At 44.0% G+C, this 12670-nt stretch overlaps 3 protein-coding genes across 3 annotated transcripts; 1 reads left to right on the top strand and 2 right to left on the bottom strand.

The window, feature by feature from the left end:
• Positions 1 to 1077: 1077 nt before the first annotated feature.
• On the bottom strand, positions 1078 to 3076 carry LOC132131402 (zona pellucida sperm-binding protein 3-like). The gene is made up of 8 exons (XM_059543416.1): positions 2528 to 3076; positions 2197 to 2315; positions 2010 to 2113; positions 1761 to 1938; positions 1548 to 1665; positions 1386 to 1468; positions 1233 to 1324; positions 1078 to 1157 (listed from the first exon to the last, which is right to left on the bottom strand). The coding sequence occupies exons 1-8, from the start codon at positions 3059 to 3061 to the stop codon at positions 1078 to 1080; spliced, it is 1308 nt and encodes a 435-aa protein (XP_059399399.1). The 5' UTR covers positions 3062 to 3076.
• Positions 3077 to 4174: 1098 nt separating this feature from the next.
• Positions 4175 to 6333, top strand: LOC132131642 (zona pellucida sperm-binding protein 4-like). Its single transcript, XM_059543700.1, has 8 exons — positions 4175 to 4853; positions 4923 to 5110; positions 5179 to 5276; positions 5348 to 5505; positions 5579 to 5771; positions 5844 to 5991; positions 6071 to 6143; positions 6222 to 6333. Exons 1-8 carry the CDS (start codon positions 4175 to 4177, stop codon positions 6296 to 6298), a joined length of 1614 nt encoding a protein of 537 aa, XP_059399683.1. The 3' UTR covers positions 6299 to 6333.
• A 3270-nt stretch (positions 6334 to 9603) lies between these two features.
• Positions 9604 to 11635, bottom strand: LOC132131477 (zona pellucida sperm-binding protein 3-like). The gene is made up of 8 exons (XM_059543515.1): positions 11100 to 11635; positions 10742 to 10860; positions 10555 to 10658; positions 10306 to 10483; positions 10093 to 10210; positions 9931 to 10013; positions 9778 to 9869; positions 9604 to 9702 (listed from the first exon to the last, which is right to left on the bottom strand). The coding sequence occupies exons 1-8, from the start codon at positions 11631 to 11633 to the stop codon at positions 9623 to 9625; spliced, it is 1308 nt and encodes a 435-aa protein (XP_059399498.1). The 5' UTR covers positions 11634 to 11635; the 3' UTR covers positions 9604 to 9622.
• Between the last annotated feature and the right edge of the window lie 1035 nt (positions 11636 to 12670).

Raw genomic sequence — 12670 nt, 5'->3', positions numbered from 1 at the left:
CCCCTGTCTCTCCCCCCATCACCCTAGCGCCATTTTGAAAAACACCCGCGGAACACAAACTGTATATGCTATTGTTAGCCGCAACAAGGACGCGCGGTTCTCTTTCAAATCAAAGCGTAAATTTACGTAGAAAACATATGCTTGTGGCGCGGCTGACACAGAAGAACGTACACAGTCTGACTATGCCGATGATGCTTTTCTGGACCTTGACAGTGCATTTTACTTGGCAGCCTGTGGGCCAATCACAAGCCTCCTGGTTTTCATTCAAAATAAGTTGTGTTCCGAAGATGAACGAAGCTCTTATGGGTTCGGAACGACTTGGGGGCAAGTGATGACGATTTTCATTTTGGGGTGGAGTATCCCTTTAGTATTGAAACTGTTCTAGAAACAAACCACCCAAGATGTTGCACAAGTGACAAACCAACGGTTTTCAAAAAAGGTCATTCACTGGGAGTCCAAACATTAGTTCTATTTGGGTGTCATTTCATCAATGATTTTTTAGAATTCTAACTGACCTGCTACTGCACAAAAAACCCCTTACGTCAGTACAGGTTCTGCAAGTTTGGCACACCAAATACTAAACTGAACTTAAGCGATGCCTGCCGTTTTCCTAAAATGTAAAGCCTATAAATAACCCATCTGAAGGTGGAAAATGTTGTGCCAGTGTTGATCCTGGGAGTGCGCTTCTATTGTACATGGATTTAAAAAGCATGAGAGATGTCAACAAAGAGCATTAGGAAACAAATTTAACTGATAAAACCTATTTGTGGGGGGGGCGGGGGTACAAGGAGGAAATTAAACTGCTCATTTGAAGTTACCAACATGAAGAAAATCAAGTTCACTGCATAAGATGCACGCAAAAATCTGCACTGCGTCTTCCACATTTACAGTACTCCTAAAAAAGGGAGCTCACAGCAGGTCCCTTTAAAAGGTTTATTAACTTCCCTAACGAGAAAAGGGAGCCTTTCCTTCTGGCAAGAGAATAGGTACAGTAGGACTACCCACTTCCTCGCACAAAATCAATTGGTTAAACTAGACAAGAAAAACGGAAACAAGAATAAGTTTGCTCCCCCACATTTATTGAAGACCAGCTAAAGTCTTCTTGTGCTCTTGAACCACTACAGGACCGAGCGAGGCCTTCCCTTCCCACTGAAGGCCTAGAAAAAGCAGACACCAAAGTTAAGTGCTTGAAGGGTACCAAGCAAAAACCAAGCTTAAAAGCACCTTCCTACCTCCAAATGGAGAAGCAGCAGTTCCACCATCAGGACCACATGTTGAGTCACAGCAACCACAAACCTGGTTGTTCCCATCAGCAGCAAGCCACCTGCAATACGAAAAATCAGACATGGCACCTTTATTTGTATTCGTAAGTGGCATGAACATACCCATTGGCAAAGGAACAGGATTTGTGGAGCGCGTCACTAGGTGCAGAAGCAAGAGTGGCCTTCAGAACACACGTCATGTAGATCTGCATGAGACACCACGGGTAAGGGGACACAAACCACAGCAAATGGGAGAGGTCATTCTCCAACACTCATTATACATACAGAAGGACTGGATCCCCCCTGGAACATGAAGGCCTCCAGCTGGAACCGGATTTTGTCTTCCTGGGATCGAGGCATGAAGCGCGAGCTGGAAGCGGTGACCTTGGCATCCACAAGACATCTAAGGAGTAAAAAGTAGTTGTCAGGGACAAAGTGGTTACAAGGAGCAAACTCGAGAACAAGTCAACTCTGCAGCATCTGGTGACATGAACACACCCATGATTCTCAATGAACAAATATCTCGGAAGGGCGTTCACATCAGGTACTTGGGTGGCCACACAGCTGTCCACAAACACACGCAGAGGGACGTGGTTGTATACCTTCACAGATGCCTCAACATTAATAACGTCACCCAGGAAGTAAGAGTTTGAAGGCCTCTCATAGGACCAGTCATCTGCAAGAGGGAAGAACTGCTTAGGCACAGCCTCGTTCAGAAGGCAGAAGGTCTAGAGAAACTGCACAAACCAGTCATGAGCTTCAGGGAGAACACCAAGACTTCTTCACCAGCCTCCGTTGAGGCATAAGGGACCCAAGTTGGCTTCAAGGCACTACTGCTGACATTTTGAAACCTGCAGTTCAAGAAGTGACCAATTAAATGGGCTTCCAGTTCCACCACTGCAAGTAATGCCACAAGTCACAAAAGGTCGCTTACCTTTGATAGTGGCATTGAACTCCAATAACTGCACCACCTGCACGGGTAATCGGAGTGCCAGCAAACGCCTCAGGAGTGTAGGTAAGGGCAAAGGTGTAGACAAGCTCATCCTTGGTCATCTATAGGAGACTGACGAAGAACCCATTCCAAAAGGCATCTTAGCAAGTCCTGCCATAACACTTGGTTACCCGAGTAAGCAGTTATTAAGAGTCTTTCCCACTATAAGAGAACCGTCCCATGGATGGTTCCCTGAATCTAGAACGTCGATACCAAAACAAGGGCTTATTTTTAGTAGGGTTCAATAAATCTAGTAACACTTAACAGCTCTTACCATCAAGACACTGTTGCAGTCCTGCAGTTCATTCTCAAAGAAGAGCACCTTAGAGCCTGGGACCAAGCCGACAACAGGACATCCTCCCAGAGTCAGACCAGATGGCTGGATCAGTTCACCATTGCTAAACAAGTCCTGCTGTACCTCCACATGAATCCGGTTCTCACCGCATTGAATAGCTACACTACTGGGGGTCACAGGTTGCCTCAAATGGAAATCCACCGCCATCTCACTCGGCACTTCTGGAACAACGGGGAACCTCCAGTCCAAAGGCTTCACTGGACCCTGCAACACCTGCTTCTCCTGAAGACCAAGAGGCTCTTGTGCAAATCCTCTGTAGTCGAGACTCTGAAACGGAGAGGCCTTCTGCAAAGTGTTCCCGAGCACTTGAGAAGAAACAGGCACTCTGGAAGCTGGATACGATTGATGCTTCTTGCTTTTTGGACTTTGACTGGAACTCAAACTTCCAAAAGCATTCTTCAGATCAAACACCACAAGCACAACCAGCACTAACACACATTGCAAAAGACCCATGCTGACAAACGTTAACACAATACCCACCAGTGCTCGTCTTTGCCATTAAGTACAGCTTTGAATTTAAGCGGCTCCTCCCCTTTCAGCTTGATTGATTACCTTTGGACCTCCAAAGGTCTCTGGACCTGTAATTAACAAATGAGAACGTTCTGGAATGTCACTAGCCAATGGAAGGCTTGATAAGGATCTGAGATTTTCATCTACACGTATTCACAATTTTACAATTAAAGTTTGACAGTGTGTCTATGATAGACAAAGAATGTCATTAAAAAAGCGCCTGGTATGACTCAAATAATAGAGAATATTCATAAAAATCTCTCTCTTTTTTTAAGACTTTTTAGTTTATCATTGGCAAAGATTTTGAAAAATGTAGAATTACATCAGTTGCTCCCCAATGAATCCTCTGCAGTGAATGGGTGGCATCAGAACGGAAGTCCAAAGAGCTATTATAAATATCAAAATAATCCACAAGTAATTCACATCAGTTACGGTCTTGTGAAGGGAAAGGCTGTGTGTTTATAAGAAACAAATCCATCGTTGAGAAATTCAGATTATTGCTTCCGGCCAAAATATGAGCTCATAATCCCAGTTAAAGGTGCCATAGAATGCATTGATACAATATTTTAAATTAGATCTACATAAAAGGTACGTGGCTTGGGTATGGGCAAAAATTCTCTGGAATGGTTTTACATGTCCATTTACAACCCTGGGATTTGTCCCTAGAATTATTTGGAAGGGTCATGAACAATAATGTTGAGCTCTGCTCTGATTGGCTGTTTCACAGCGCGGATCTCTTCTGTCCAGCGTGGACGATGGCGAGATAAGGCATCCAACCTGATATGTTTGAGCCTGTATCAGACGAAGATAAAGATTTGGAAAGAATGTTTAGCGTCCGCTTGAACGAGGCTTGAGAGAGTTGTCAGTGAAGATGTGGACGCAGCCTCTGTGTTGCTTTTATAAGCGTTTTTTCTCAATAAGAATTGAATCTTGAGATCCAATAAGAATCACCCAGTTGTTAATGAAGAGGGAGGGACTATCGTTAATTAGCTGAAATCTGTAGAATACAAAAAGACCAAAGGGCAGTAGCTTCACTTTGTGTTTAGCTGTTGAACAATGGCTGGAAGTTGGTGTTTGGCTCAGATTTTGGTGGTCTGTGCTTTCTGCCATGCTGTTCCACAGTGGAGTAAATCGCTTCAGGATGCTCTGATGATCCAGCAAACTGACCAGCAGTTTCAGCTCCAGAAGCCAGTTCAACAGCTAACTAACCAGCAATTTCCGCTCCAAAAGCCTGTTCCACAACTACCTACACAGCAGTTTCCGCTTCAGAAGCCAGTTCAACAGCTAACTAACCAGCAATTTCCGCTTCAGAAGCCAGTTCCACAACAACCTAAGCCGCAGTTTCCGCTTCAGAAGCCAGTTCCACAACAACCTAAGCCGCAGTTTCCGCTTCAGAAGCCAGTTCCACAACAACCTAAGCTGCAGTTTCCGCTTCAGAAGCCAGTTCCACAACAACCTAAGCCGCAGTTTCCGCTTCAGAAGCCAGTTCCACAACAACCTAAGCTGCAGTTTCCGCTTCAGAAGCCAGTTCCACAACAACCTAAGCCGCAGTTTCCGATTCAGAAGCCAGTTAAACAGCAGTTTCAGAAGCCAGTAGTGCAGGCAGAGCCCCTTGATAAATGTGCTGTAGCTGATTCTGAGCAGATCCAATGTGGTCTACCTGGGATCAGTGGTGCTGAGTGTGAAGCTATCAACTGCTGCTTTAACGGACAGCAGTGTTTCTATGGGAGGGCAGGTAAGCGTTCTCCATCTTATTCTGTTCGTGTTAAACTGTTTCTCTGAATTTAACCTGCTCTTGTTCTAGTGACTGTCCAGTGTATTAGAGATGGTCAGTTTGTGGTAGTGGTGTCTCGAGACGTTACCTTGCCTCGACTGAGTCTGGATTCGGTTCATCTACTGGGTGGAAACGACCCACCTTGTGCTCCTGTGGGGTCTACACCTTCCTTTGCTATATACCAGTTCCCTGTGACCGCATGTGGCACGAGCGTGATGGTTAGCAGCTGCTACTGGTTTTATTCTGCATCGCTTGGACTGGATGCTGACACCGTTTCTATTCACAGGAGGACGGTGGATATGTGGTGTATGAAAACAGAATGACCTCATCGTATGAAGTGGGGATTGGACCATATGGTTCCATCACAAGGGACAGTCATTTTGAGTAGGTGATCCATGACTTGGTGTGACCACTAATCCCTGATAAATGCTACAAGCTCGCTGTGTGTCGTCCAGGTTTCTCTTCCAGTGTAGATATTCGGGAACTTCCGTGGAAGCTCTGGTTGTGGAGGTCAACTCTGTTCCTCCACCTCCACCAGTAGCTGCTCCTGGACCTCTCAGGGTGGAGCTCAGACTGGCCAATGGCCAATGTGTCACCAAAGGCTGTGCTGAAGGTAAGGTCTTGTCCTGTGTCTGCCTAAAGCCTTTCAAACTGGAGTCTGGTTAAACCCCAGTGTTGTTCCTCAGGGGATGAGGCCTACACGTCCTACTACAGTGACGCTGATTATCCCATCACAAAAGTCCTGCGAGAGCCTGTGTATGTTGAGGTGCACATTATGGAGAGGACTGACCCCAACATTGTCCTGATGCTGGGACGTTGTTGGACTACTTCAACCCCCAGTCCACTCAGTCTCCCCCAGTGGGACCTTCTGATCGACGGGTGAGTGTACAGCCAATCTTCATCCAGTTAGTCTGCTGGGAGACCCTTTCTAACCTTCTCTTTTGTCTTCAGATGCCCTTACCAGGACGACCGCTATCTGACCACACTGGTTCCAGTGACTGGATCGTCTGGTCTTCAGTTCCCAACCCACTACAAGCGCTTTGCTGTGAAGATGTTCACATTTGTAGATCCAGCCTCACTGGCTGCTCTGCAGGAAACCGTATGCCCCCCTTTACTTGAACATTTGTGTATTTACTACTTGTGGATTCTATGACTTGAGCCTCTTTCTTCCCTGTCAGATCTTCATCCACTGCAGTACAGAGGTGTGCCATCCATCATCTGGCTCTTGTGAGCAAAGCTGCACCAGGAAACGTGAGTTCTTGCTTTCTCTCGACAAGAGGAACTGAGCATTTTAGAAGTGCGTTCTCACTTCTAACACTTCTCTTTCAGGAAGAGACACTCGTATCAAGGCTGTCTCTGGGGAGCAGACTGTGGTTTCTAGTGGAGAAGTTACTCTGGTCATGTAAATCTAGTGTTTTTAATAAACCGTGCAGAACCCCGAGGTATCTCCTTGTCTATTGTTTTGGTTTCGGCAGAATCCGGGATTACATGCCTCTTCCCAGTTGTGTTTTCCTCCCAAAAGGTTGTGAAACCTTGGTTTAATAGTGTAAGGTTGTGCATTCCTTTATCCATCCTCCAGTTGTTAACCTGGGGCAGCACAAGGTTCCCCTTTTTTAATTTGTCTTCCAAACAGTAGTTTGGTTCCCGATATTCACAATATAAAGTTATGTGGATTACTTGCGGCTTTTGTTTTAAATCCAACTCAAATTGCTGAGCTCAAGTTTTAAATGGAAATCAATTCTTGACTGTCTTGAAGCAAACACGAAACCGTGTCAATTGTCCTCAAGTCAAAGTAATGATATTAAAGGGATCCTCCTCCCCAAAATGAAAATTGTGTCACTAATCACTTACCCCCGTGTCGTTCCAAACCTGTAGAAACTTCATTCGTCTTTGGGACACAATTTAACCCCTTACTTGTCACCCCCCATTTTCAGCATGGAGACATGAATGACATGCCCAAAATTAAAAGGTTGCTGCTAAGGAGTCTTTCTTACTAGATACATAATCAACATCTGTTCACAAAGCTGACACCTCAAAGTTTACTGTTCAGGAATCAGAATTACTCAGACGGTTATAATCGAGATATATGTAAGCTCAAACATGTCAGTAAAAATATTAAAAACCTATTTAAAAGTGATGTAGGATATGATTTTAGATACATAATGAAGCTAAAGCCACAAGTCTACTAATACTTCATTTTGATATTTCAGAATATAATCTCACAAAGTGTGAATTTTATGAAGCCTTTTCTAAGACCGTGTCATGTGTGTTTTTAGAGAAGGCTAGTAAAATTGATTTATGACTCCTGGAATGCGATCGTCTCTTGTTTGGACCGGCAAAACTGCCCCATTCATGATTCTATTGTTGTTACGAAATGAGCCTTTCACACATGGGCCAGGTATGACACAAGATCCTGATTCTTCATTTATCATTATTCCAGTATACATTTACCCCACTATTATCAAAAGCCTTACTATAAAAATACAACAAAACATTTTCTTACAACTTTTGACAAAATGATTACAAAATGCATTATGAAGAAGAACTGCACCTGCTATGTAGCTGCATTAGAGCTAAAGTTAGCATCAAGCTACATAAGACTATTCATGAAAATTAACCGATTGTTTGTAATAACCTCCTTTTGCGATCACATGTGGAATTTTACTGCTGTAAAAATATGCTATTTATAGCCTTTTACGTCGCTGCACAAGTTAGCATTTCAGATGTACATTTTTAATATTGTTATAAAAACGCCCAAAATCACATACCAACCATTAACTAACGTAATCGTGTGTTTATTATTTGGATATTTCATGGGTACAGAGGTTTCTCTGTGTTGTTGTGGTCAGGTATCAACACAGAAGTGTACAGGAAATGCATCATGGGTAGGATGGGGCGGGATATGATGCACAGTTATGATGGACAAGACACGGGCGAATCCGGTCTCTGTCAGCGCGCACACGGAAGACTATTCACACAGAGACAGGGCTGGGAGCGGATCATTATCATCAGATTGCGAAAATCAGTGGAAAATGATTAGAAATGAGGATTCTGACTGAAGAAATATGAAGTAAACATCAGTAAATATATCTCGGTGTATATGCAACTTTTGACTATAAACCCTATTTGACGCTTTTCAGTGAATCTATGAGAACACAAACCACTGCAGACGTGACTGAATATGAATGCTTGGTGAATTTCTATTCTAATAATGACTCCTATTTATTTTGTACTCCTGACATAAATGACGGTCACTGCAACAATGTTTTATCAAAACATTGGTCAAATATCGAAGCTAGAGTCTTTAAACTTTCAACTGATGCACAGTTTCTCCAGGTCAAGTGAGAGAGTGATGTTTAACGTGCTGTGAAAGTAAAACAATAATCTGGGGCCGGTGACTATCCTTGACAGCAAAGGGGTTAAAGATATTTTGGATGAAAACCGGGAGGCCTGTGACCATCCCATATACTGCCAAGGTCCAGAAAAGTACCATCGGAATTACCCATCTGCCATCAGTGGATGAACCGTAACGTTAGGAAGCGATGAGAACACTTTGTACACAAATGAAACCAAGACTTTATTCAACAGATGGTCTCCCCTGTCTCTCCCCACATCACCCTAGTGCCATTTTGAAAAACACCCGCTGAACACAAACGGTATATGCTATTGTGAGCCGCAACAAGTACGCGCGGTTCTCTTTCAAATCAAAGCGTAAATTTACGTAGAAAACATATGCTTGTGGCGCGGCTGACACAGAAGAACGTACACAGTCTGACTACTCCGATGATGCTTTTCTGGACCTTGACAGTGCATTTTACTTGGCAGCCTGTGGGCCAGTCACAAGCCTCCTGGTTTTCATCCAAAATAAGTTGAGTTCCGAAGATGAACGAAGCTCTTATGGGTTCGGAACGACTTGGGGGCAAGTGATGACGATCTTCATTTTGGGGTGGAGTATCCCTTTAGTATTGAAACCGCCCAAGATGTTGCACAAGTGACAAACCAACAGTTTTCAAAAAAGGTCATTCACTGAGAGTCCAAACATTAGTTCTATTTGGGTGTCATTTCGTCAATGATTTTTCAGAATTCTAACGGACCTGCTACTGCACAAAAAACCCCTTACGTCAGTACAGGTTCTGCAAGTTTGGCACACCAAATACTAAACTGAACTTAAGCGATGCCTGCCGTTTTCCTAAAATGTAAAGCCTATAAATAACCCATCTGAAGGTGGAAAATGTTGTGCCAGTGTTGATCCTGGGAGTGCGCTTCTATTGTACATGGATTTAAAAAGCATGAGAGATGTCAACAAAGAGCATTAGGAAACAAATTTAACTGATCAAACCTATTTGGGGGGGGTGCAAGGAGGAAATTAAACTGCTCATTTGAAGTTACCAACATGAAGAAAATCAAGTTCACTGCATAAGATGCACGCAAAAATCTGCACTGCTTCATGGAAGTGGACAGTCACACAGAACTCTTTCGGCACAAGTGCCAATTAACAGAATTCCCTTTACAGCATCATGGGCAATGTATTCCACATTTACAGTACTCCTAAAAAAGGGAGCTCACAGCAGGTCCCTTTAAAAGGTTTATTAACTTCCCTAACGAGAAAAGGGAGCCTTTCCTTCTGGCAAGAGAATAGGTACAGTAGGACTACCCACTTCCTCGCACAAAATCAATTGGTTAAACTAGACAAGAAAAACGGAAACAAGAATAAGTTTGCTCCCCCACATTTATTGAAGACCAGCTAAAGTCTTCTTGTGCTCTTGAACCACTACAGGACCGAGCGAGGCCTTCCCTTCCCACTGAAGGCCTAGAAAAAGCAGACACCAAAGTTAAGTGCTTGAAGGGTACCAAGCAAAAACCAAGCTTAAAAGCACCTTCCTACCTCCAAAAGGAGAAGCAGCAGTTCCACCATCAGGACCACATGTTGAGTCACAGCAACCACAAACCTGGTTGTTCCCATCAGCAGCAAGCCACCTGCAATACGAAAAATCAGACATGGCACCTTTATTTGTATTCGTAAGTGGCATGAACATACCCATTGGCAAAGGAACAGGATTTGTGGAGCGCGTCACTAGGTGCAGAAGCAAGAGTGGCCTTCAGAACACACGTCATGTAGATCTGCAAGAGACACCACGGGTAAGGGGACACAAACCACAGCAAATGGGAGAGGTCATTCTCCAACACTCATTATACATACAGAAGGACTGGATCCCCCCTGGAACATGAAGGCCTCCAGCTGGAACCGGATTTTGTCTTCCTGGGATCGAGGCATGAAGCGCGAGCTGGAAGCGGTGACCTTGGCATCCACAAGACATCTAAGGAGTAAAAAGTAGTTGTCAGGGACAAAGTGGTTACAAGGAGCAAACTCGAGAACAAGTCAACTCTGCAGCATCTGGTGACATGAACACACCCATGATTCTCAATGAACAAATATCTCGGAAGGGCGTTCACATCAGGTACTTGGGTGGCCACACAGCTGTCCACAAACACACGCAGAGGGACGTGGTTGTATACCTTCACAGATGCCTCAACATTAATAACGTCACCCAGGAAGTAAGAGTTTGAAGGCCTCTCATAGGACCAGTCATCTGCAAGAGGGAAGAACTGCTTAGGCACAGCCTCGTTCAGAAGGCAGAAGGTCTAGAGAAACTGCACAAACCAGTCATGAGCTTCAGGGAGAACACCAAGACTTCTTCACCAGCCTCCGTTGAGGCATAAGGGACCCAAGTTGGCTTCAAGGCACTACTGCTGACATTTTGAAACCTGCAGTTCAAGAAGTGACCAATTAAATGGGCTTCCAGTTCCACCACTGCAAGTAATGCCACAAGTCACAAAAGGTCGCTTACCTTTGATAGTGGCATTGAACTCCAATAACTGCACCACCTGCACGGGTAATCGGAGTGCCAGCAAACGCCTCAGGAGTGTAGGTAAGGGCAAAGGTGTAGACAAGCTCATCCTTGGTCATCTATAGGAGACTGACGTTGTTACCAAGAGGGTTCTCCGAAAAAAAGAACCCATTCCAAAAGGCATCTTAGCAAGTCCTGCCATAACACTTGGTTACCCGAGTAAGCAGTTATTAAGAGTCTTTCCCACTATAAGAGAACCGTCCCATGGATGGTTCCCTGAATCTAGAACGTCGATACCAAAACAAGGGCCTATTTTTAGTAGGGTTCAATAAATCTAGTAACACTTAACAGCTCTTACCATCAAGACACTGTTGCAGTCCTGCAGTTCATTCTCAAAGAAGAGCACCTTAGAGCCTGGGACCAAGCCGACAACAGGACATCCTCCCAGAGTCAGACCAGATGGCTGGATCAGTTCACCATTGCTAAACAAGTCCTGCTGTACCTCCACATGAATCCGGTTCTCACCGCATTGAATAGCTACACTACTGGGGGTCACAGGTTGCCTCAAATGGAAATCCACCGCCATCTCACTCGGCACTTCTGGAACAACGGGGAACCTCCAGTCCAAAGGCTTCACTGGACCCTGCAACACCTGCTTCTCCTGAAGACCAAGAGGCTCTTGTGCAAATCCTCTGTAGTCGAGACTCTGAAACGGAGAGGCCTTCTGCAAAGTGTTCCCGAGCACTTGAGAAGAAACAGGCACTCTGGAAGCTGGATACGATTGATGCTTCTTGCTTTTTGGACTTTGACTGGAACTCAAACTTCCAAAAGCATTCTTCAGATCAAACACCACAAGCACAACCAGCACTAACACACATTGCAAAAGACCCATGCTGACAAACGTTAACACAATACCCACCAGTGCTCGTCTTTGCCATTAAGTACAGCTTTGAATTTAAGCGGCTCCTCCCCTTTCGGCTTGATTGATTACCTTTGGACCTCCAAAGGTCTCTGGACCTGTAATTAACAAATGAGAACGTTCTGGAATGTCACTAGCCAATGGAAGGCTTGATAAGGATCTGAGATTTTCATCTACACGTATTCACAATTTTACAATTAAAGTTTGACAGTGTGTCTATGATAGACAAAGAATGTCATTAAAAAAGCGCCTGGTATGACTCAAATAATAGAGAATATTCATAAAAATCTCTCTCTTTTTTTAAGACTTTTTAGTTTATCATTGGCAAAGATTTTGAAAAATGTAGAATTACATCAGTTGCTCCCCAATGAATCCTCTGCAGTGAATGGGTGGCATCAGAACGGAAGTCCAAAGAGCTATTATAAATATCAAAATAATCCACAAGTAATTCACATCAATTACGGTCTTGTGAAGGGAAAGGCTGTGTGTTTATAAGAAACAAATCCATCGTTGAGAAAATCAGATTATTGCTTCTGGCCAAAATATGAGCTCATAATCCCAGTTAAAGGTGCCATAGAATGCATTGATACAATATTTTAAATTAGATCTACATAAAAGGTACGTGGCTTGGGTATGGGCAAAAATTCTCTGGAATGGTTTTACATGTCCATTTACAACCCTGGGATTTGTCCCTAGAATTATTTGGAAGGGTCATGAACAATAAGGTTGAGCTCTGCTCTGATTGGCTGTTTCACAGCGCGGATCTCTTCTGTCCAGCGTGGACGATGGCGAGATTAGGCATCCAACCTGATATGTTTGAGCCTGTATCAGACGAAGATAAAGATTTGGAAAGAATGTTTAGCGTCCGCTTGAACGAGGCTTGAGAGAGTTGTCAGTGAAGATGTGGACGCAGCCTCTGTGTTGCTTTTATAAGCGTTTTTTCTCAATAAGAATTGAATCTTGAGATCCAATGAGAATCACCCAGTTGTTAAGGAAGAGGGAGGGACTAT

The sequence above is a fragment of the Carassius carassius genome, chromosome 48 (genome assembly GCF_963082965.1).
Source record: "Carassius carassius chromosome 48, fCarCar2.1, whole genome shotgun sequence".
Lineage (NCBI taxonomy): Eukaryota > Metazoa > Chordata > Actinopteri > Cypriniformes > Cyprinidae > Carassius > Carassius carassius.
Note: the sequence above shows the minus strand (reverse complement) of the source record. Positions and strands in the feature narration are given on the sequence as shown.